The 26854-nt window shown below is 35.0% G+C and overlaps 1 protein-coding gene across 7 annotated transcripts in view; it reads right to left on the reverse strand.

The window, feature by feature from the left end:
• USP25 (ubiquitin specific peptidase 25) overlaps positions 1–26854 on the reverse strand; it is a 160381-nt gene that overhangs the window by 85748 nt on the left and 47779 nt on the right. For 6 of the 7 annotated variants that reach the window (XM_070786349.1, XM_019962511.2, XM_070786346.1 and 3 more), the window contains 3 exons: positions 25769–25892; positions 12196–12358; positions 3846–3932 (listed from right to left, as the gene is read on the reverse strand). In XM_070786349.1, the coding sequence (XP_070642450.1) occupies positions 3846–3932; positions 12196–12358; positions 25769–25892 (374 nt within the window). Of the gene's footprint in view, positions 1–3845; positions 3933–12195; positions 12359–25768; positions 25906–26854 lie in introns of all 7 variants that reach the window. The other variant, XM_019962685.2, reaches the window with a different exon arrangement.

Genomic DNA, 26854 nt, shown 5'->3' on the forward strand with positions numbered 1-26854 from the left:
CTATCTAATTTTGATACATCATTTTAATTTTTATTCAGTTCAAAACACCCTGAAATTTCCATTTTGATTTGTTCATTGTTCCTGGGGTTATATAGAAGTGTAAAAAATTTCCAAATACTGTGGGGATTTTCTAGATATCTTTCTGTTGTTGATTTTTAACTTAATTTCACTGTGGTTGGAAAACATAATCTGTATATGCCTTGAATCCTTAAAAATTTGCTAAAACTTGTAAATCCAGCTTCTGTTATACCTTCACGGCTAAAGACAAAAATTCCAGAATGCCTCTTTTTATTTTAAAATTCAAAACTCCCTCAGATATTTGCTCAATAATATATTTACGGTATTAACCCCAAATCATTTCCTTTTTATATGCTTCTCACTTCTGAGTAGAGAGAATATTGTTTATTTGAAAACATTCACCCTAAATCAAGGTTTTAAATAATATAACTTTATGATTAATAAGGTTATTAATTATATGATGATTACCTCTAAATATTATAAGCTTATGACTCTTTGTTTTGTCAACATTTAATATATGCTTTCCCATCAGTTCGTGGCTTTTTAACCCAAAAGAGATTATGTGTGGGAATGGGGAAGGATGAGATGTTTACAGTGAGAATCTATCTTTAAATTTCTAATAATCTCCCAATTCTCCTAGACATTAAGATTACAAATAGCACAAATAAATATGGGTGTATAAAATTAGTTTCAACCTCTAGAAGCAATAAACAAGTCTATTCAAATGCAAATTGATATAAAAGACTTCATTTCATTCTATCATCAACAGACATATAATGCTTGCTGCAATTTTAAATTGCTAATAAAAAATATCCTGCCCAATAGAAGTGAACCTTCAGTGTTTACTGCTACTCAGACTTTTCAGACTCAGTGTAGCAGTAAACACTAGATGAGTTTGCTATAAATTGATTATTAAATAATAAGTGACTTAAGGTTACACTGACACCTTTTTGAAACCTGTGCCTTTTATCACTTCAATTGAATTGAACTGTAACACTAATCAGTGGCTACCTCTAAATCTCACATGTTAGCTTCAAAGTTGTCAAGTTACAGTATGTATTGCTGTCATCATGTGAAATTAAAGAAATATCCAATTTGTAGAACAATCTTTTATAAAACTGCATTGTATTCTTATTGAGTGATTTTTCCCAATGGCAGTAATTATTATTAAAATTATTTTATTTTCTTAAACTAAAGGGATACCTAGACATGCAGACCCTTCCATTAAGAGAAATTTCCCTAGAAAGGTGTTAAAAGATTGGATTCATACATTTCTCTAGTATTCAGCTAAACATTCTCATGACCCCAAACTCTTGTACATAGGCATTGATATCACGATTGTTTTTCAAGTAAGATTATAAAACTAAGTAGCTCTTATTCAATTATTTAAAGAATAAAAGAAAGCTAAACTCTGTAAAGTACTAAAATCCAGGAACACAAAAGAGGTTAAGATACATATAGGGAAAAAAAGATACTTATGAACACCTAACTGCATCATGTAAATTATAAATATACTTTAACCAAAACATCAAAAGAACTAACCAAATCGTTAACAGAGGCAATAGTCCATAAAGTTTCATGTAAAAACTGTTATGACTGAAAGGGGTTTGCTTAATTTCTCTGGAAGTATAAGTAGTTGGTCAGGTTATCTTAGATCCCTTCTGAAAATGGTTTTCAATTAATTTGACACTTATGGCTAAAGATTACAGCCCAAAAAGCTGGTTAAAAATCAAATTATATTCCCATCAGCTTGCATTATAAATGTTTCACATTTAAAATGTTTGCAGGAAAAATTGTTTTCAAAATGACAGACTAAAAAGAAAACACAATAATGTATCATTACAACTAACAAAAGATGACACAAAGTTCAACACTTTACTGAAACCTAAAACTTTTCACTTGTCTTTGTCTTTATGGCTAGTTTCTTTATGATAAGATCATTATGTCTTACAGTCAAGCATATCATCTCCATAATTAATCTTTCTCATTAAGTATGAATTTCTGAATGTGAATCAGTCCTATCTTTTGAAAAGCTAATATGAACAACATAACTAGCAATAGCTGACACCTGGTACTTACTATTAAGAGAGTTAATTCTTAGGTAGGTTGATAAGGAGTCTGGGCTCTCAAGGAGGAGAAAGGGGTCTGGGGCTCTCAAGGAGGAGATAGGGACAAAATGTTTTTTCTGCATTGCTTGGTTTTAGTCACATGTTTTTTCTTAAACTCTTGAGTTGTTATGAAAACAATCTTTAAGACTAACTTTATACATTAAAACAACTCATTTTGCTCAAAGGTATGTTTTTCCTTAGGGAAGTCCTGTGGCTCAGTTGGTAAAGCATCTGCCTGCAATGCGGGAGACCCAGGTTCAATCCCTGGGTCAAGAAGATCCCCTGGAGAAGGAAATGGCAACCCATTCCAGTACTCTTTCTTGCCTGGAGGATTTCCATGGACTGAGGAGTCTGGTGGGCTACAGTCCATGGACTCACAAAGAGTGCGACATGACTGAGCGACTTCACTTTCACTTTCTTTACACAATAAAACAACTCATCTTGCTCAAAGGTATGCTTTTCCTTAAAGTGAAAGTGAAGTGTTTTTTCTTAATGAAAAACAATTGATTATGTACTAATCAAAAACACTTGATTATGTACTAATGATTATATAACAATGTATCCTGTCAAGGACATGTTTCTTCTTTTTAACAAGAACCTTCTGACTAATTTGGTATCTTAAGACATGTGCTGTGGGAGTGGGTCTGGTAAAGACCTTTCTTTTGTTCTAATCTTGTTAATTTCAGATGTTTGTTGTGGGAGTGAGTCTGGTAAAAGTATATAAGGCCTGGATAAGACTAGCAAGTGGGGCACTCTCTGTCCCCCTTCTGATGTCTATGTCAGAAGCATTCTCTGTCCCTTTTCACTGTAATAAAACTTCTGCCACACAAAAGCTCTGAGTGATAAAGCTTGGTCCCTAGTCCTGAACCTAAATCTTCTTCAGGACAACTTTAACTGTAAGCTACCACTATGTACCAGGTACTTCTAAGCCCTTTATGTTTTGCTATCTCATTTAATTCTCACAGAAACTCTATAAAACAATTGCTGTCATTATTTTCGATTTTCAGATAAGAAAACTGAGCAGCAACTAGATCAAGTAACTAGCTCTAGGTCCAGAACCCGGGCAATGTGGCTCTGACCTCTGTGCTCTCTGTCACGGTACACTGCCTAACAATATTAGAAATTGTAGATTCACACTGCAAAAACAGGGTAAAGCTAAACTTTTAAAGAGTTTGTCTACAGAAATAAATGAAAAATGTTTGATTTCCACATACTTTTTGAGGAGGAAAGACCCTGAATTGTAAATGATAGCCTATTACTCTAACATTCTAAAAAGAAGAAAAAGCAATTACTAAAATGAAACAAAAAAATTGGCCTATTACTGACACACATGTGTAGAAAAATTCATATTTACAATATACTGACCAAGAATAGTAAGTTACTGTTGTAGTTGAGATTAACAGGTTGACATTCAAATTTGACACTGCTTCAGATTTGATTTCACAAATATCCCAAAAGCAAACTTTCCCCCATGGCTCAGCAGGTAAGAATCCACCTTTAATGTGAGAGACACAGGAGACATGGGTTCCATCCCTGGGTTGGGAAGATCCTTTAGAATAGGAAATGGTAACTGAATCCTGGAAAATTCTATGGACAGAGGAGCCTGGCAGGCTGCAGTCCATGGGGTTGCAAAGGGTCAGGCACAATGAGGCACATGGCATGGCACCAAAAGCAAACACAAAAGAATATACTCAACTTAAAAATCTTTCATAATTTTACCTTTTGGTTTCGGGGTAAATCTTGAACATTTGATGGAGGCTTGTAATTCAGAACTAATCTTCTGAATTCCAAAAGATTGAATAATGACTGAAAAAGAACAACAATTTAAGATAACCAAAGGGAAAATTCTATTAACAGAACTATAAAAATATGACTAGTCTGAGAGATTCATTTTATATACAGAATATTTCCCACTAACACAAGAAGGCCTATTTTTCTCCCTGAGAAAAAGTCACACTTCTTTTATTTTGACATATTCTTGATCATTAACAATATTTATTGTACTGCAAAGCAGAAAATTACACTTGGACAATGCAAAAAATATAATATGTATTATTAAAAATTGTCTATGTGCCTAGGCAGTTTCCTCAAAATTAAATGTATACAAATGCAAACTCAAGAACTTTTTCAACATGTTATGTAAAATGAGTTTTCTAGAGGTATCAATTCTACAAAAATACAGTACAAATAAATCTATAGGCCAGATGCTAGGTTATAGAGACTCAAAGAAATTATGTATTATCACTAATGGTCAAGGAGACACAGCTTAGGAAGGAAACAATATTTAATTAAAACAACAGCAGTGTCACGCAAAGATACAGTAATACTGATCACATAGAGTATAATGAAAGCATATGGAAAGATGCTCATGGAAAAGTCTCCTGGAGCTACCCTTTTAAACTATAGTTTGCAATCCATTAATGTCAAGATAAACATCAACTCTAAAAAATGAAATAAAATGTAATGTAAAATATCAGAACACGTCACAAAGAATAAATTTACCAGAGTATTATTTATAAAATTTTCATTGGTGAAATTCTCATACGTTCTCATATGTATGTGTAAAGTGTTTTACAATGTAAAATGTATTCCTTTCTGTAAGTCATAGTTTATGAACTTCAAAAATCATTGTACAGGGGGCAATGATGCATTACAATCTTAGTAAAAGATGGGCTAGCCAACTTGCTAGAAAATAAACATAGCATTTTAAGCCAATAAGAAAACAAAAATTTGTTTAGTATTAGATTTTGGGAAAACTGACCCACTATAAATAGAGTCAGATACAGATATATAGAGATGCAAATCAAAGACCTATATATGAAAGGTAAAACCATAAAACTGATAATTGTGACCTGAAGTATTTTAGTAAACAATATGAACATATTCATTTACTCATTCTTTTAACAAACATTTATGGAGCACCCACTACATGCCAGACACAGGGAAGACAGGAAACAGAGAATAAAACATACCAAGTCGTCTCCGCCTTTAATACTATCTTGTGATTGCAAATTAAAACAATGAGAGTAGATGTTATAAACTAGAAAGAATGTGAATACAATAATAGACCAAAATCAGAAACTTAAGAAGCATTTAAAAGCCAAATGAAAAAGAGGTATAAAACAAAATATGAATAGTAATAGAAGTGGCGAGTCTGAGGGCACAGAAGAAAAAGGAGTAGAGAAAGCCTTCAAACATAGTTGTACATCAGAGTAACAGCAGAGCTTTTTTTTTAAATTAATTTATTTATTTACTTTACAATATTGTATTGGTTCTGCCACACATCAACATGAATCCGCCACGGGCGTACTCGTGTTCCCCACCCTGAATCCCCCTCCCGCTTCCCTCCCCGTACCATCCCTCCGGGTCATCCCAGTGCACCAGCCCCAAGTATCCTGTATCGAACCTGGACTGGCGATTTGTTTCTTATATGATATTATACGTGTTTCAGTGCCATAGTTTTGCATCAGAGTAACAGCAGAGCTTTAAAAAATGTTTATGTACAGAATTTCTCAACAAAGATATAAAGTACCAGAGATTCTGAAGTACATCAATCAATTACTGGCAAATTTCATTAAGGAGAAGATTAGTAAAGGTTGGAGGTTGCCACATCCAAAGAAGGTAAGGGCAGGAAAATAATCTTTATATTTAGCAGTTGGGAAGTCGCCTTTCCAATAAAATGGGAGGGTAGTAGCAATGAGTCCTAAAGAAATGGGTAAAAGTAGAGGTCAAAGTATGGACTGTTCTTACAAGGGATTTATATAGGAAAAAGAATGACAAATCTAAAGAGGCTCAATCCACTTCTATGCTCTGAGCTCCCACTGAAAAATATTTTTTCTTCTTTTTGAACAGATTTCCCCTGGCGTGGGTCTTCTGGTAACAAGTTATTTCAGCTTCTGCTAAGCTCAAAATTGTGGAGGTTTTCATTTTCAAAAGACTTTTACTAGTTATAGAATTTGAGATGGCCGGTTATCTTTTCCCAGCACATTAAAGATAGCATTTCTGTTGAGAAGCCAACTGTCGGTCTTATTTTTGCTCCTTTATTGAAGCAATATATCTTTTTCCAACTGGCTACTTTTAGGGTTTTCTCGGTCTTGAGTGTTTCTATTTTACTATGATGTACTTTTGTGCAGTACACTTTATGTTCATACTACTTGGTTCCTATTGCTTCCCGAATCTGTGACTTGATTTCTTTCATCAAGTTCAGAATATTCTTTGTCATCTCTTCTAATATTGTTTTTATCCTACTTCCTTTTTAGTTTCCCTCTGGAACCACAAATAAATTGTGTTAGTAGTACAATTTACTCCATGTCCAAAATATCTCTTCTATGCTCTCATCTGTATTTCACGGCTTTAGTGTGAAAATGTTCCTCAGACAAACTGTCCAGTTGACTAATTCTCTGGTCATGCTGTGTATCCTTCAGTTGTGTCTAATATGCTGCAAAATTCATCCCCTGATACCCTAACTTATGATATTTTTCAGCTCTAAATTTTTTTTATAGTTTTTAGTTTTTTATCAAAAATTCTAAATTATGCTTCTAATTCCTTAAGCATATTAGTAGTTATATAACAAACTATTCAATTTTAACTTTTCCCTACATAGTTATATTTCTAATTATTATTTTCTCCTAATTTGGGGACATGCCTTATTTTCTGATATGACCAATTATGAATGATTGAGTGTTAGACACTGTGTGTAAAAAACTGGAGAAAGTTCAAAGTTCAAGATGGTATTATCTTTCACTAAAATTTACATTTCCTTCTGGCAGGCAGCAAGACTAAAATATTTGCAATCCTATTATTACCTTGATCCAATCAATTATGAGATGATCTTAAGCTGGGATTCACAAGTTATAAAGCCTGGCCTCTTCTCAATTCTCAGTTAATCCTAGAGTCTAGCCCTTTAGAATTCAACTGAAAATTTCAGACGTTTCCAAGGCTTTCAAGCTAGTGTGAAATTCCGCTTAGCTTCCAGCCAATCAGCAGCAACTTCTGAAATTGCCTCAAATATCAGTTCAGTTCAGTTCAGTCGCTCAGTCATGTCAGATTCTTTCAGACCCCATGGACTGCAGCTCGCCAGGCTTCCCTATCCATCACCAACTCCCGGAGTTTACTCAAACTCATGTTCATCGAGTTGGTTTTGCCATCTAACCATCTTATCCTCTGTTGTCCCTTTCTCCCCCCACCTTCCATCTTTTCCAGCATCAGGGTCTTTTTCCAATGAGTCATTTCTTCACATCAGGTGGTCAAGGTACTAGTTTCAGCTTTAGCATCAGTCCTTCCAACGTATTCAGGACTGATTTCCTTTAGGATGGACTGGTTAGATCTCCTTGCAGTCCAAGGGACTCTCAAGAGTCTTCTCTAACACCATAGTTCAAAAGCATCAATTCTTTGGCGCTCAGCTTTCTCTATAATCCAACTCTCACATCCACACATGACTACTGGAAAACCCATAGCTTGGACTAGAAGGGCCTTTGTTGGCAAAGTAATGTCTCTGCTTTTTAATGTGCTGTCTATGTTGGTCATAGTTTTTCTTCCAAGGAGTAGGTGTCTTTTAATTTCATGGCTGCAATCACCATCTGCAGTTATTTTGAAGCCCCCCAAAATAAAGCCTCTGTTTCCATTGTTTTCCCATCTATTTGCCATGAAGTGATGGCACCAGATGCCATGATCTTCATTTTCTGAATGTTGAGCTTTAAGCCAACTTTTTCACTCTCCTCTTTCACTTTCATCAAGAGGCTCTTTAGTTCTTCTTTGCTTTCTGCCATAAGTATGGTATCATCTGCATATCTGAGGTTATTGATATTTCTCCCAGCAATCTTGATTCTAGCTTTTGCTTCATCCAGTCCAGCAATTCTCAATGATGTAGTCTGCATATAAGTTACATAAGCAAGGTGACAATATATAGCCTTGATGTACCCCTTTTCCGATTTGGAACCAGTCTATTGTTCCAAGTCCAGTTCTAATTGTTGCTTCTTGACCTGCATACAGATTTCTCAGGAGGCAGGTCAGGTGGTCTGGTATCCCATTTCTAAGAATTTTCCACAGTCACAGGCTTTGGCAAAGTCAATAAAGCAGAAGTAGATGTTTTCTCAAAGATAAAACAGCCCAAAATGTGAAGCTTACTCTCTGAAAATTCTGTTCTCTCAAAGTGTGGCCTCAAAATTCCACAATGCTTTAGGGCTTGCAACACCTTCAAAATGCTGGTTTCATCTTTGTTTTTAGGACTCCAACAATATATGACCAAGTGGATGGCTGAAAAGAACTTAATATGCTATTACCCAAAGCAGAATTTATGACCATGGATTATCACAACAAATTACAGGAACTCATTTTAAGTCCCAATCTATACTCTATATTGGGCATAGTAGTATTGGTCAACGTATTTCTTCAAAAGGGGTGGTAAAGTCTAATCGCCACTACTGTCTAAATTACATTTGTGACTCATACAGATTGAAAACAAGTATCCTTTTATTGAGCTCAAAGCCAATATCTGAATTCTGAAATCTGTTAAGAATGTGGCTAAACTCATGGAAGGTGAGAGTTTAAATACATAATTTATGGAAAACAAAAAAAGTGATGACAAGAAAGCAGAAAGAAAGTGAAGTCGCTCAGTAGTATCTGACTCTTTGCAACCCCGTGGACTGTAGCCTACTAGGCTCCTCCGTCCTGGGGTTCTCCAGGCAAGAATACTGGAGTGGGTTGTCATTTCCTTCTCCAGGGGATCTTCCAGACCCAGGGAACAAACCTGGGTTTCCCACATTGCAGGCAGACGCTTTAACCTCTGAGCTGCCAGGGTAGAGTTTAAATACATAATTTATGGAAAATAAAAAAAGCGATGACAAGAGAGCAGGAGATATAAACTCTCTATGATGAAAGATACTAAGGGAAACCAACATAAATTCTCCTTGGTGGATTATTAATATTTAAAAATGAAATAGTAACAGATAAGTTTCAAAGTGTGAGAAAAACAGAGTGGCCTGATTAAAAGATGAAAGTTTGTATACAGAGCAATTAAATCCCAATGGCCTTCCCAGACAGAGAGGCACCAGACAACTACTCTCTCCTTCTGTGGAATGTAGGAAAATCTAGACTTTGGATATAACTGAACTTAACTGACTCGGGTTCATAAACCTTATCATCCAATCCACAACTCTTCTGAGGATGAAAAAGGGCTCTACAATGAATCAATAAGTGCTGACACATCTACAATAGGAATAAACTGGGACTGTACGAGGCAAACCAAGAAGCAGAAGCACCTTACTTCTGAGCATCTCAGAGGATTCCAGATGGGAATGGTGCTAAGGGTCATGAGAACTCATGAATTACTTGAACTTAACACCCCAAACTAGAGAGAGGAATAGAGTAGAAAAAGCAGCCCCAATCAGTACCATCTACATAAAAGTTGCTTTTGAACAGGATAAAAATAATCCTGAGTAGTTAAGTGGTTGATACCCAATCTAAAGACAGGCTGATATTGTTAGCATCCAAAAGATTATGTAAGCCACTCTCTGCACAATTTCTTTTTGCTCACAATCCCTTCCTGATATCCTGTTCCTCTTTTCTTTCAAAATACTTAGGTCTCAGTACTTAAAGGAACAAGTACAACAAAGCTGTACCTTCTGTAGCTTACCCCCCATTACCTACTCTGAAGTTAGAGGTTTATAATTCCTGTAAACTATAATCGGTAGAAATACTTTTAAAGAAGAGAATTCCCAGTTGTTTCACACTAGTCTTGCCAACTAAGTAAATTCCATCCCTGAGAAAATTTTTGTAACTGAAACTTTAAAGTGCATTTATATCATAATTTGAGCAAGTTCCAACTTGCTTTGAAAAAAAATTTTTAAACTTCCCAACACTAATACAGATTTCCTACCCAAAGTTCCTTTCATAAGTGAAAAGTTCCAGTTATGATAAACATATTTTAGATGTCTGTTGAATTAAGTAAATGTCAAGGAATGAAAAAATAAAATATTTCAATTACTAGAAGTGAAAATTAAAAGCTACTTAAAATGGTTTAAGAGATTTTAAAGTTACATTCAAAAACAAAACAATGTCATTTAGCACTAGACAATTTTTTTTTCCCATCCACAATTTCCTAAACTGAAGCTTACTGTTTTTCTACATCCCCCAAAAACAGTATACTATTACTTCATTAGAAGCCAAAATTTTCAAGGTTATCTTTTATTTCTTCTAGATGTTTAAAGCACCTATTCTAACTAACAAATACTGATTCTCTATGAGCGCTTTCTTACTTCTTATAGTTTTCTAAGAGAAGCTGCTAATCAATGAGCCTCGTTTACTGGCCATAATAGTGTAAAGGTAGCATCCAAATACAGGCAGCAAAACATACTCATAGGCGCTCAGAGCACAGCCTTAAAATTGTGTTTCACATTTTAAAGTGAAAACTATATTATGAAATTTAAACAATGAAATGCAAAGGAATTTACTAGTGGTGCAAGTATTAAGATAGCAAATAAAATTTGAGATATTGCTAGCATGTAAGTGGATAATTAATGCATTCTCAAGACCAAAAACAAAAGTATTATTACAAATTCATGTTAATTCCAAGTATTCCTTAATATTTTCATAGCCTGGAAAACATATAACATATCGTGTTATTAACTGGTGTGTACCATAGTTGAATAAAAAGTGAGGCATGAAACCAGAAAACCAAAGAAGATCAAATTATATAATACAGTTTGCCAGAAGCAAAGACAGAAAAGAGCTGGAAATTATAACACTGAAGTAAAAAAAAAAAAAAAAAAAAATTAATCACCTAGAGAACACAATTAATAACCTTTAGAATAGAAAATTTTAATAACCTGTTAGTTGCTTTAATATCATATGAAAGTTAATACTGTATTCAGGTTGGAAACAGACAAAATGAAGAGGTATTTTAAATGTAAAAGAATGTAAATTAGAAAACACCTACTGATTTTAAAAGACTCATTAGAAACACTAAATGAGCTACAGTTCAGCTATATTAGGAAATTAAGCACAAATATTAATTTTCCTAAAGAGCAATTAAAACTAAGAGCATGTTATTATTCATAGATTATTTTACTTAAGGAGATTGTTTAGTTTAAGGTTTCACAATTTGAAAGATAACATTACCAATGTCTGAGAATACTAAAGAATTATGACAATAGTCATATCATGTAAGAGTTAAAAAAAAAAAAAAAAAACTAGTCCAAACTGAGAAGATGGTTATCTATGCATACAAATATTTTTCATTTTAGAATAAGAAGCTCAATAAATAATTCCAAGTTAGAAAATGTTATTCTTAATTTATTTTTATTCTTTCATTCTCACATATGTATTGAGAATTATTTCTCAATCTATTTCCTCCTAAAATAAAATGTCCTCTTTTATTAAAAAAAAGTACTTAAACGACTATAATTATTGAATGATATTTTCTATTATATATAAATAAATCTGATCTGACTCTCACACACACACACAAAAACAGTCTTGGTTTCATATCTTGGTTATGAAGTGAAGTGTGAGTCACTCAGTCACGTCCGACTCTTTGTGACACCATGGACTGTAGCCCACCAGGCTCCTCTATTCAAGGAATTTTCCAGTCAAAAATACTCGAGTGGGTAGCCATTCCCTTCTCCAGGGGATCTTCCCAACCCAGGGATCAAACCTAGGTCTCTTGCATTGCATTGCATTTTGTTTTTACCATCTGAGCCGCCAGGGAAGACCCATCTTGGTTATATCCTTTCCTAAATTTGCAGGGATTTATATATAAAAATATTTTCTTTTCACTCTGACAATAATTCCCAACAACAGATAAGGAGGAGAAATTAATTCTGAATAAGGCATTGACAGTGTTTTATTGTGAAAAGTCCATACTGGGAATGAAGAACAAAGTGGAGTGGGGAATACTGCAATCGCCAAACTAAGTTAGTAGAAAGGCATATTAAAACCTTGTTTGCAGTGTGTGTGTCTATGTGTGTGTCTGTGTGTATGTAGATATATAACAACTAAAAAGAAACACAACTCCAACTCACTTTTCACTGCTGCCAGGCCCACCACATAAGATCTGCATAAAGATTCTTACCTGAATAACAGCACTAAACCAGCAAGTATTGCCAACATTCTTTAGTCCAACAGGAGCTTTGTCCTGCCTTTTTCTATCGTAAGGGTTTCGAGAATCTCTCCAAACTTCAGTAGGTGTCCTCTTCAAACATGCTTTATTTTCTGCTATGCTGGCCTCAAGAACTCTTAAACGATGGGTAGAAAATAATGGTGAAAAAATACAGCATTAATTTAGCAGTGTACAGTAGAAAACAGCATACTATAAACTAAGGATTTTTATAAATTAAGGTCTAGACAATGCATTTGGAAAAGGAATACTTAACACTAAATTTACTCAAGTGGAGGCTAGTTTTCTAGAACATAGCATAGTTCTAGTTTTCAAGAACATAGTAGTAGCAATGCTAATAGATCAAAACACAGGCAGCAGTTTTTCCTCAGAAAACAGATTTTAATCACAAAAAGATAGCATTACATAATAGGAAATAGATATATTAAGTTATATTTCAACAAACTAGAAGCTTAGTATCAGGAATATAGCACCTAGATAAGTTTTCTGAAAAAATCATTGCATTGAAGTACATATTTACAATATACATAATGATTAGTTTTCATTAGAATTTCTTTGAAACACCAAGAAAATTAAAAATTGAAAAACACTGCACATTCATCCCTCTGATCATTAATTTCCTTTTCTATTTAAAAAAAAGTTTAGGTAAATTCTAGGGTTCGTTTCAGTTCTACATAGCCATACTCTACAAAAGCTACTGAAAAATAAAGGGAGAGAATATTTATGTGTTCACTTCATTCCCCAATAGTTTGCCTAGAGAAAAATCTACTGCAGTAAACTCCTACATATCAGAATAATAAAAGATAAACCTCTTCAAAATAAGTACATCCACAGAATATCTAAAACATATCTAAACACGGCTAACAGTACTGCTTAATGGTGCATTAATGCTTAAGCTGGAATCAAGATTGCCGGGAGAAATATCAATAACCTCAGATACGCAGATGACACCACCCTTATGGCAGAAACTGAACAGGAACTAAAAAGCCTCTTGATGAAAGTCAAAGTGGAGAGTGAAAAAGTTGGCTTAAAGCTCAACATTCAGAAAATGAAGATCATGGCATCTGGTCCTATCACTTCATGGCAAATAGATGGGGAAACAGTGGAAACAGTGGCTGACTTTATTTTTTTGGGCTCCAAAATCACTGCAGATGGTGACTGTAGCCATGAAATTAAAAGACGCTTTACTCCTTGGAAGGAAAGTATGACCAACCTAGATAGCATATGCAAAAGCAGAGACATTACTATGCCAACAAAGGTCCATCTAATCAAGGCTATGGTTTTTCCTGTGGTCATGTATGGATGTGATAGTTGGACTGTGAAGAAAGCTGAGCGCTAAAGAATTGATGCTTTTGAATTGTGGTGTTGGAGAACACTCTTGAGAGTCCCTTGGACTGCAAGGAGATCCAACCAGTCCATTGTGAAGGAGATCAGCCCTGGGATTTCTTTGGAAGGAATGATGCTAAAGCTGAAACTCCAGTACTTTGGCCACCTCATGAGAAGAGTTGACTCATTGGAAAAGACTTTGATGCTGGCAAGGATTAGGGGCAGGAGGAGAAGGGGACGACAGAGGATGAGATGGCTGGATGGCATCACTGACTCGATGGACGTGAGTCTGAGTGAACTCCGGGAGTTGGTGATGGACAGGGAGGCCTGGCGTGCTTCGACTCATGGGGTCACAAAGAGTCAGACACAACTGAGCGACTGAACTGAACTGAACCGAATGCTTAAGAGCATTTTCTCTTAAGCAAGAAAATGCTGAAAAACCCTAATCCCTACATATAAACTAATCATGCATTTTGTCTACTCAAGACATGTGTTACTTACTATTCCAAATTATCATGAATAACTCATTTTATGTTCACTCCAAAAATCTTAGTAAGAGATTTTTCAACTTTTTGGCTTCTTAAAAAAAATCCCATTCATGCTATACTATTTTTATCCTAAAGATTTTGCTCTATTAGATCAATGTCAAACTAATACAGCTATCTTCCTTAATTATGGATGAGAAGCAGAATATTTTTCATCTCTGACTTTGTAATATGACCTTAGATACAGTGCATTAGATTCCAAATCAGTATTACTTAAAATAACTTATATGAATATAGGATAGAGTTTTTCTTTGGGAATCAATTAAATCACATACGGCAGGGGTGGGGGTGGGGAGAGCAGAAAACACGATACATTAAAATGTAAAGGTCAAAGTAAACTCACATATTTAAAAATAAACAGTTTATACTTTTAAGAGTGATCTAACATTAGCAGCAGTAATCTTTGCCCAACTATCAACTCTCACAAGGAACCTCAGCCCCTAGAGGTTTTTTCTCTTATTTAACAATAAACAGTGCTAGAACTCCTTGGAAGGTATTTAGTTGATGATTAGGGACTTAAGAATATCAGGTTTATCTGGGACATCCCACTCCAATCAAAAATGAGTTCTCAAGAACATAAAAGGGAAGTAAGTCAAAGAGCCAACTTGAGACTTTCTACTGTTCGTTGCACAATTTAGCATGACACAAGAAAAATCAACTGTACAAATTACATTTGTACAAGGTGACCACCTCGAAAGAGAAGTTAACACATAGTATACAAAAGGTAAATACAACATCAAAGTCTATTTTATATAAAAAAGGTATATTTAATCATTTTTTGACTTACATAAGTGGGAACAATTTTCATTTGAAAAGTCTGTTCCTTTTGTTACATATGTATATCTAGAAGTATAAATTAATGAATCTTATTTCCACACTGGTAATCAGAAATGAACAAACTAAAACAAGCAATGGGTTCTGGGAAAGGTAGCAAACATACTACAAACAGGAAAGAATTAGTGCCAGTGGTCATTTATTAGTTGGTGCAAAAGTAAATGTGGTTTCAGACCCTGAATTTTAAATCATTATAACTAGGTTCAAACACACCTATGTTAAATCAAAATAGGAACCATTACAATTAACACATTTTTGCCAATGAGAAATGTTTGTTTATTCCTATAGCATAAAAATCTGTGCTTCGAAAAAAAAAAAAAAAAATCTGTGCTTCAGGATTCAACAAACTCCCTCCTGCTGGTTGTAGAAGTGTTTCCCCTGCAAAAAGATGTCGAGATGCTTGAAGAAGTGGTAGTTGGTTGGCGAGAGGTCAGGCGAATATGGCAGATGGGGCAAAACTTCATGGCCCAGTTTGTTCAACTTCCAAAGTTATGTGACGTGTGGTCAGGCATTGCTGTGGAGAAGAATTGGGTCTTTCCTGTTGACCAATGCCAGCTACAGCTGTTACAGTTTTCAGTGCATCGCATCAATTTGCTGAGTATACTTCTCAGATATAATGGTTTTCCTGGATTCAGAAAGCTGTAGTGGATTAGAGGGCAGCAGATCACCAAACAGTGACCATGACTCTTGGTACAAGTTTGGCTGTGCGAAGTGATCTGGAGCTTCTTCTCAGTCCAACCACCTAGCCGGTCATGGCAGCCTGTTATGTAAAACCCACTTTTCAACACATGTCAGAGTCCAATCAATAAATGGTTCATTGTTGTTGCACAGAATAAGAGAAGACAACACTTCAAAACGGCAATTTTTTGATTTGTGGTCAGTTCATGAGGCGCCAACTTATCAAACTGTTTCACCTTTCCAATTTGCTTCAAATGCCACATAACCACAGAATTGTCAACACTGAGTTCTTGGGCAACTTCTCGTGTAGTTTTAAGAGGATCAGCTCTGATGATGGCTCTCAGTTGGTCACTGTCAACTTCTGATGGCCAGCAACTGAGCTCCTCATCTTTAAGGCTCTTGTCTCAAAGTTTTGCAAAACTTCTTGAACCACCACTGAACTGTACATTTCTTTAGCAGTTCCTGGGCTATATGCATTGCTGATATTGTAAGTTGTCCTTGCTGCTTTACTACCCATTTCGAACTCAAACAAGAAAACTGCTCGAATTTTTTTTTCTAACATCACTTCCACATCTAAAATATATATAAACAGCAAGTAATAAGTCATTAGCAAAAAAAAAAAATGTGCATTTTAATGACATGTAACTACATTTAAGAATGTATTCCAATATCAAATGGCAAAGTTCAACAATGCAAAACCACAATTACTTTTGCACCAACCTAATATAAAAGACAGAAGAGGCATTCAGCAACTGACTAGCACTGGTGGGCAGGTATAATAACCATTAAAAAAAAAAAAGGATTCTATAGTATATTCCAAAAGCATAAACTAGTCAAAAGTCAAGGAGAACTACACTCATTCATAAATCTCCTAGGTGCATGATCCTCTACCACTATATGTTTTTAAACTATTTATAATAATATGTTTTTTAAACATATATGTTTAATATATGTTTTTAAACTAGTTATAATAAAATACTAACTTAAAACTCTAGTTATAATAAAATAAAATAGAAATAACCCTTTTTAATGCCAACACATCAGATCACTTATATCATAATGACCAGGCAACAGGTCACGTAGACATTAGTTATGGAAAACTTCAGAAGAGTTGATTTCTACAAAATACACCCAATCTAGAAAAATTAAAATCTATACATAAGTCACATGAATTTAGTAACAAAATGAGACTCGGCCTCAAGACAACACTGAGTAAAACTAGGTCTCCTGCTCCCCATACCTGTCAACAACCCATTCCAAATCTCCAATTCAGACTGCTCTGAGATAACAATATTCTTCTAATTTCAGATCTAGTTAAGATTACTAAAAACCAGAAGGTATTATTTTTAAATGTTTCAATATAGTTAATTCAGTCACCCTTCTCTTCAGTCCCCTTCCACCAAGAAAATACATCTCTTGTTTTTCATGGTGGGAAATGTATAGCCTCAAATGTATTTTCTAGGACCAAGCAGCTTACCTGAACTCTTTGTTACAAGCTAGGAGGGAAAGTCAAGAATATAAACTGAAGATACCATCTCCCCAGCATTCCCATGGATCTTTTTTTCTACAAAGGAAAAGTTGGATACAAACTGTAATAACTGAATAGAGCTCAAGATATATATGTTCCCTGCTTCTCAAAGTGACCTAAGATGTAAAAAAAATTTTAAGTATACGTGCATGTGTGAAAGTGAAAGTCACTCAGTCATGTCCGACTCTCTGTGACCCCAGGTACTACACAGGCCATGGAATTCTCCAGGCCAGAATACTAGATTGGGTAGCCTTTCCCTTCTCTATGGGATCTTCCCCATCCAGGGATCAAACCCAGGTCTCCAGCATTGCAGGCGGATTCTCTACCAGCTGAGCCATAAGGGAAGCCCTTATGTGCATGTGTATACATAATTAAATGTATATAATTATACATATAACTGAATTCAGTCATATGGTAGAGATCATCATACATTATAATAAAAATGTTTTAAAGACATAGACTTATAATTCTCCATATGTGTGTGTTAAGTTGTTCAGTCACATCCAACTCTTTGCAACCCTATGGACTGTAGCCCACCAGGCTCCTCTGTCCATGAGATTCTCCAGGCAAGAACACTGCAGTGGGTTGCCATTTCCTCTTCAAGGGGAGTAGACTATTGAAAGTCCCTTGGATAGCAAGGAGATCAAATCAGTCAATACTAAAGGAAATCAATTCTGAATATTCACTGGAAGAACTGATGCTGAAGCTGAAACTCCAATACTTCGGCCACCTGATACGAAAAGCCAACTCAGTGGAGAAGACCCTGATGCTGGGAAAGACTGAAGGTAAGAGGAGAAAGGGAAGGCAAAGGATGAGATGGTTGGATGGCATCATCAATTCAATGAACATGAGTTTGAGCAGACTCTGGGAGATGGTGAAGGACAGGGAAGCCTGGCGTGCTGCAGTCCACTGGGTCGCAAACAGTCAGACATGACTGTGAGACTGAACAACAGGCACCACCACCTCCAGGGGGTCTTCCAGACCCAGGGATCGAATTCATGTCTCTTGTGTCTCCAACATTAGCAGGTGGGTTCTTTACCACTAGTGCTACCTGGGAAGCCCTCTAATATTCCTTAACCACGCGGTAATATGGTAGAATTATGGTAGCTACAAATGGTCGATGAAAGAATGCCATGACTTTGTGATCTCCCTGATTTAGAACTTACAACATATTCAGTTTTGCAATCACTAGGGACTTACAACATGCTCCAGTAGGTTTCCTCCTATGTCTGCCCCCTGGCTTTTAAAGGACCTTTTAAACACATTTATTACACTGCACAAAATTCTGAACCAACCAGTCTCTCCTATCAGCATCAGAGCGTAGAAACAGGGATTTGTTTCATCCCTAGAGCATACTTGGTTAAAAAAAAAAATGGAGTTAAACAAGTGTTTGAAATATAATGTCAGATATCAGATGTTGCTATCTCTTCGTTATTATTATTATTATTGTCATTTGGCAAAGCCCAACCTCTAACCCAAATATGAGCCCTCCAGTCCCAAGTTCTTGTCCTTTTTGAGAGCCCAGTTCTGGCACTATGAATATAAATTATATATAAACCAAGTCCTCATAAGGGTTCCTTCCTGGCCTCACCAAAGTTAAAAGCCAGTGATTCTACCTAGACTTTAAAGAGAGAGTGAGAGAGAGAATAAGAAACAACACTGCAAATCTCAGAGCTCAGAAATAGCTTATAACAAAATGTAGCATACTGAGAAAGGAAACCCCCAAAACCGAAAAAGATGACAAAACATTTTTGCTCTTTTCCTTCCACACACTATGTTGAAGGAATCTTGAAAGCATTTACTTATAGTAAATGTTCCCATTCCTAATACTGATTTTGAGGGCTTTGTGTGTGTGTGTGTGTGTGTATTTTTATTTAAAGCACTATAGAAAGTATTCACTTTGATCATTCAAATCCATTTTATGCAAGCAACATACTGGAAAATTTTCATGTCACTTAAGCTATACACATCAACTGGAAAAAAAAAATTAAAGAAAGAAGGTGGAAGGGAGGGATAGAGGGTGGAAGAATCATCTACATTTCCTTTAAAAAAAAAAAAAGGCTTGGTATTTTGACTGGGATCACACTAAATCCATAAGTCAATTTAAGGAGAGCTAACCAGTTTTACAATCTTAAATCTTTCAATTCATAAAATACAATATATTTCCAATTATTTCCATATTCATTAATATGTCTCAGTGTTATTTAATAATTTTCTTCTTAGAAGTTCTTACACATTTCTTTTTTATTCCTGGTCTTTAATCGTTCTATGTGTTATAAATGGTAGTTTTAAAATATTTTCTCCTTATCATTCTTTATTATACATAAAAATATAACTTTTTGTATATTATCAATTAACATAGATAAATACATTGTTTCCTGGTAAAAGTATTTTACTGAAAGGTGATTTGTATATAAGATACACAAAACTTAAATGTACAGTCCAGTGAAATTTTTACCAATGAATACATCTATGAAACCACCACCCAAAGATATAGAAAATTTCTATCATTCCCAAAAATTCTCTCATGCCCCTTTTCCAACAGTGTCCTCTCTAGTTCTCAGATAATCAACATTGTGACCACTTCTACCACCATAAATAAGTTATGCTATGCTATGCTATGCTAAGTCACTTCAGTCGTGTCCGACTCTGTGCGACCCCATAGACGGCAGCTCACCAGGCTCCCCAGTCCCTGGGATTCTCCAGGCAAGAACACTGGAGTGGGTTGCCATTTCCTTCTCCAATGCAGGAAAGTGAAAAGTGAAAGTGAAGTCGCTCAGTCGTGTCCGACTTTTAGTGACCCCATGGACTGCAGCCTACCAGGCTCCTCCGTCCATGGGATTTTCAAGGCAAGAGTACTGGAGTGGGGTGCCATTGCATGCCTGTCCTTAAATATCACGTAAATGGATTCATAGAGCAGTTACTCTTTTGCATCGTCTCTTTCACTCAACATGTTGCTTTGGGGATTCCCCCACATTTTTTTAAAGTATCTGGAAAATGTTTTCCATTACATTGCTTTGTATTCCACTGTGCGAATGTACCACCACTGTTAACTATTCTGCTCTTACAAATATTTGGTTGTTTACAGTTTTTAGTTATGACTAATAAAAGGCACTATGCACTCCTTTCTCAAGGGTCTAGACCTAGGAGTGGAAACACAGAGTGTGCTAAGTCCAAGCATAACATATGTTGAAATACACTAGAAATTTTCAGTTTTCCAAAGTGGTTATACCATTATACATTCTTACCAACAATATATGACACTTTCCAACTGCTTTACATACTTACCAATATTTGGTATGTCAGTCTTTCTAATTTTAGTCATTGTGTTGGCTGTATAGTGATGGCTGTTCTCCAATGAGGTGACTCACCAAGCCTGCACCAGAGATTACCACTACTGCTGTAACCTATCATCATATCCCACAGGGCAACTAGTCCACAATCATTTACTGAACACCAGTCAAAGAACTCTGTGTTTTTGACACAGAAACTGCACGTTGGATATGTAACTACTTCCAAAAGCAGATCTGTTTCTCCAGTGGTAAGCAAGCTCTTGCCCACTCCTCACAGACTGACTACAGTGGCCCTTTAATCACCTTCCAGTCTGCATTCTGACCCTTCTCAGAACTATCAGTGGTGCCTCATGGCTGCTGACACTTTTTTTTGAGTTACAGTTTTGCTCTCCCACTCTGACTGGTCATCTCATCCCATACTCTTGAGGCCCTTGAAACTAATGTTTCATATTTTCTACTTTTTCAACTTGCAATCTGACAACGGTATACCTTTTATCATAAAAGCCACTCAAAAAAGGAATGATAGTCAAAGAACTGGATGGACCTTCTACACTCTCTACCGTCCATGGACATCTGGTATTATTGAGCCTTAAAATTATCCTTACAAATTCACTTCAAAAGATTTGTAAATGCCATCCCTCACCTACTCCTGTTCCAAACATCTTCTTAAGGCATTTAACCCTCATAACTGCTTCCTAGTTATTGATCAAGATGAAAAGAGTGAGAGTTATAGAAACCTATAACTTTTAGGTTATAGGTTTTTAAAATTCAGAATCCTGCCCCAACCATTCCTGGACATGTTGCTTTATTCTTTCCCCAATGACAACTCTAGGCTGTCCTGCTTGGTAAACCCTCCAAGTGGCTCCCACACTCAATTTATATTCAGACACCTAAAATTCTTTGTTGGACTGAATGATCTTAGAGTGTAAAAATAATTACTTGGACGAGCACACTGCTCATCCAGTTCCTCTACAGTGGCCCATGTAAGCCAAAGCGGGACGTACGAAGAGGATGCACGTGCGTGCATGCTAAGTCACTCAGTCATGTCTGACCCTTTGAGACCCCATGGACAACAGCCTGCCAGGCGGCTCTGTCTGTGGGATTTCCCAGGCAAGAATACTGGAGTGGATTGCCATGCCCTTCTCCAGGGGATCTTCCTAACCCAGGGAATGAACTCGCATTTTTTTACATCTCCTGCACTGGCAGGTGAATTCCTTACCACTGTGCCACCTGGGAAGCCCCCATGTAAGCCCAAGTGGGAGGTACAAAGCGTCCATGTAAATTTCACAAAAATGTTATTGTTTCTCTTGTATCAGCCTGTCTGGGTGAAACCTCAGGTACAAGTAGGAAATTATTGGGGAAAAAAGGTAAAATCAGAACTCCTAGAAAGGGACACACCGATTTTGTAGCAGTGGAGGCACTACAACCACCCCACATCTCTGAGTACGGGATATGGTAGATCCATGAACACGAGAAACATTAATAATTCTTTGTCTTTCAGAAATGACTTTAGAGCCCCAATGAGAAAGAAAAACACCCGATAAGGCCACCCCATATCACAGAATTCTGGCAGTTATTTTTTTTCCAATCACTGAAAATCATTTTTCATTATTTTCATGTGTCTTATTGCCATGTAAACTTGCATAATTTGTAACTTTCACTGTCACTATTTTTAAGACAATTCTACCTTTTTTCTCTAAGAAATTTTAAGATTTTCTCAGTCTTAAGTGTTCTGGAGTATCACTAGAATGAATTTAGGTGTGGGCTTCTTTTAATTTTTCTAATGGAATTTGTAGACTCATGAAATTATAAGTTATCTTTTCACTTCTAAAAAATTTCTGTGATGATCTCTTTAAATTCTGCCTCTGACCCACTCCTTCCTCTCCTTCTGTAACATCAATTAATGTATGTTAGACCTACTCATTTTATTTGCCATGTCATTCAACCTTTCTCCATATTTTTTATCTTTTTAGCTATCTTTTACATGTTGGGTAATTTCTTCTCATATAGCTTACAGACTACTAACACATCATTTAGCTATTTCTAATCTATTAAACTTGTGTTCTGTTTTTTTCTCCTTTTTTAACTTAATAATTCTTATTTTCATTTCTAGAAGATATTTTCACAGTTCTTTTTCAAGTCGAGATTTACTGAATTACTAAAGTGACACAAATTTCTGCTGCACAACCATGGTACAATTTCTCAAGGGCAAATCTCATCACTTCCAACAACACTCCCCAAGCCAAGAGAACTATCTTTGCAGTATTATAGGCGTTTTGGAGAGGGGATACTTCTGGTTTACCCTTAAGGTGAATGTCATCCACTGACAGAACCACTTTATGAGGGGAAAGCTTCCCACCTGATTACAGACAATGGCCTTTCACGTCCTTTTCCCACATTCAACAGAGATATCAAAACTGAAACTCAAGTTTATATGCACGAGCAAATATCATCATGACAAAAAGTGAATTTCAGCATTTCAAACTTATTTCCTTGGGTACGTTCTTTCACTTTGCTTTAATCTGATTAGAGCCCTTACTATCTGAACAACCCTATAATACTTTCAAGAGATCTTAAAATATTTTATATCCAACAGAAGCAACACATTTTGGTTGATTACACTAGAAAATTTGTTTTAGTCTACCATATTTCCTGACACAGTTGAAGGCAAGCTGTTTGTAACAATTTTAACTAGAACCTAGACCTACTTTCTACCCAACTTAGTCATTTCACAAAGCAACCATTTTCACAACAAATATGCCAAGCCTAAGCTAGCCACATGCAATTTACTAACAAATTTCAGCCATCCATACTCTACTTGTTCCCTGTCTGAGCAGTAATAAATACATCCAATCCTGATGTTAAAAAGTAACTATATTAAGACGTACACTTTTAAAATGTTCAACTTAAGAAATTTTACCATGAAATTTATGGGTGTTGAAACAGAGTACTCTATGATGTAAAAAGATAGGTTTTAGCATATCTAGTTATACACAGTAACACAGTATTCCAAGTGTGTGAATTCATATTAAAGTATATATACTGAAATACAATCATAGTCAAATGACTCTGGGATTTTATTTAGAAAGATTTTGTCATCAAATAGTTAAATTCACTTTTAAAAATACTTTTTATAAAATATATGTTTAAATATATTTTACCCTTTGAATTTAGAGCCCTAAGTCTTAATAAAATTCACTAGAATACTGTAGTTGTCAAATGTCTAACTAGAATGCTCATCTTCCCTTATTTCTAATACAATGTGATTTATAAATATGTTTATTTACTGCATGTTCCATTTAACATTTTTTGTTACCTGATTTTATAAAACCTACACATATCAAGAAAAAAATTACACTGTGCAACAGTAAATACTCCTACTTTAACGGAGTATAATTTTATGTAAAATTTGTCATATAACACTATACCAAGTCTCTGTAATGTTATCTACAATAAAAATACTTGCAAAATAATTACTATTTAAGGGTATGCTAAAATTAAAAGATCAAGAATAAGAAAGAACATTATCTTAAAGAGATTTTTTCCATTTAGACAGAAATTAATATCTTAAAATATATATAACATATAGTGAATGTAATAAAGATTAGGAATAATATAAACTCTTTCACTTTCAATTTTTTAAATCTAATTATTACATGCTATTTTAATTACAAAACACAAGATATAAAACTACTGATACTAACTTGGTATATAATCCTCCAGTCTTGTTTCTATTTATGCAGTAATGTAAATCACTATATACAAAATTATACATGTACTTTAAAAAATATTTGTATCACAGTATATGAGCATGCTAAATCGCTGCAGTGGTTCTGATGCTCTCAGCTAGGGAATCTTCCCAATCCAGGGATCAAACTCAAGTCTCTTATGTCTCCTGCATTGGCAGGCGGGTTCTTTACCACTACTGCCACCTGGGAAGCCATATATTACATTTATTATCTCTTTTTCACATAATAGATCCTCATTCCCCTTAAATATGGATTTCAACTGATGTAGTTCATGTTTAAAATATTTCTTACAAAGCTTAAGTATTATCAAATTTTATAGTTATTCAAGACAATTATATCAATTCCAATTCATGTTTATAAGACAAAACCTAACTTTATAATTTCTCTAAATCCTTCAAAAAATCAGCCTAAATAAAATGACTGAAAACAGATATGCACTTTTGGTTTTTATTTAAAATTACTGGCATTAAATGATATTAGCTACAGTTAAAGAAGAATATGAGTTTTAATTAATTCTTACCATCTTAATATCTTACAAAACAGTTTCCAAAGTAACATTTAGAGACATTAAAAGGTATTACTATGAAAAACTATGTGCCTTTGCTAATAAACATAGCATTTTGAGACATCTCCTATCATACAGTAATCTCAGATTACTTAGAAATACACTATTAAATACTGTGTCAAGGGAAATTATGTGAGAAAGCTGGTACATTCTGCTACCAAACAACTCTGTTAACAGGGAAAAGAACACTGGAGTCATAAGACTCATCTTAGCTGAGTACCTTTGGAAAATCATTTAACCTCTTCAAAGATAAATTTCTTCCACATTAAGATTAAATTGCCCCTGGCTCCAAAGAGTTGCGTAGATGATTATTGTCTGTTATAATTTAAAGTTTTTTTTTTTTTTTTTTAAACCAAACTTACTTAATTCTTTGGTGGATCAAACTGTTTCAAACTAAACAGCTTTGGTAATTAAATCAAAAGATGCAATCTTGGAATCTTGCTCATTTCTTTAAAAAAAAAAAACCTATTCTGATCATATTAAAGATCAGAAGTGGGCAAACTATGGCTCATGGGCCAAATCTAGCTGGCTGTCTACATTTTTGTAAATCAAGATTTACTGGAACACAACTGTACTCATTAAATTATGTACTACCAGTGGCTGCTTTTACACTGTAACGCTAGAGTTGAGAAACTGCAACAGAAACCAGATGGCCAACAAAGCCTAAAATATTTACAACTGGCATGTTACACATAAAGTCAGCTGATCCCTGCTATAAATGACTGTAAGTTGAATTGGACAATGGATCCAAAAGGAGTTAAGGAAGAAAAAAACAAAATCAAAGTAATATTAAAATATATGCTTAAATTTAATGCCTCAAAATGCCACTCCAAAACTAAATCTAAGATTCAAATGCAATGAACATTCTAGTTACATAAAATATAACAATATTGAAGTTTACTAATAGTTTATTTAGAATAATAAAGTACATCTGTGTGCCTCTTCAAGTTAAAGTTAATTATTATTTCTATTATAAATAGTACTTATATCTATACAAATTGCATTTTTACCTGCTAATGGCTTGCTCCTCATCAGTTATTCCAGTCTCCCTGAATGCCCTGTTTGATTCCGCCAAACTCAAGGCAATTGCTCTCTGAAGATCATCTTTATCATCTCCAGTAAGATCAATCACATCTGAAAAGCAAAACTATGTTTCTCAAAATTAAGTCAACCAAAATGAAACGTAATTCATAATGGAGATTTTATACCCAATACCCCCTTTCAAATCAAACCCAGCACCAACTTAATTCTGTACAGGAACCTCTCCAAAGAGAATGCAAACACATTTTAAATTGGTTATACTTTGCAATTTAATGTTCTTCCCTATAAAATTAAGAGCATAAATATTTTTCATTAGAGAAGACTCAATACTATGAAGTCTCTGATTAAAAGCTAATAAGGAGAAAGACTGCTAAAAACAGGTTCTATAATAACAAAAATTGAAAGCAACAATTAAACATTTACATTTATGCTTTCTGAAGTTAACCCACATATACACATGTTGCAGTTAGTCCATATAACCTAAACATTTATCAAAGTATAATAATTGAGCTCTCAAAGTTATGTTCCAGAAACTAATTGACCATGTTGCTGTTTAGTCACTAAGTCATATTCAATTCTTTTGCAACCATATGGACCATGGCCCACCAGGCTCCACTGTCCATAGGATTTCAGGTAAAAATACTGGAGTTGGTTGCCACAACCTCCTCCAGGGGATCTTCCTGACCCAAGGATCGAACCCAGGTTTCCCACATTGCAGGTGGACTCTTTACTGGTGAGCCACCAGGGAAGCCCAATTGACCATATATACTTATATACACTTTTAAAGCCTGAAAGAATGTATGAAGCTGTTAACAGTGGTTAATTTTGAGAAAGAGGATTAGGGGGAAAAAAAAGTATAAGGATCTCTCGCTTTCTATTTTCTGTTCTATGCTTTTTGTTTAATTATAAAAAGAAGTTTTCATTTCACAAAAAGAAAATATACATTACTAAATGAAATGTTTTCTTCAGTGAGAATAAAATAAAATAGTCTTTTTTGTTTTGTTTTGTTTTTTTCTTTTTTTCTTTTTTTTTTTTCTTTAATAGAAAATTATTTA

This window comes from Bos indicus, chromosome 1 (genome assembly GCF_029378745.1).
Source record: "Bos indicus isolate NIAB-ARS_2022 breed Sahiwal x Tharparkar chromosome 1, NIAB-ARS_B.indTharparkar_mat_pri_1.0, whole genome shotgun sequence".
Taxonomy (NCBI): Eukaryota; Metazoa; Chordata; class Mammalia; order Artiodactyla; family Bovidae; genus Bos; species Bos indicus.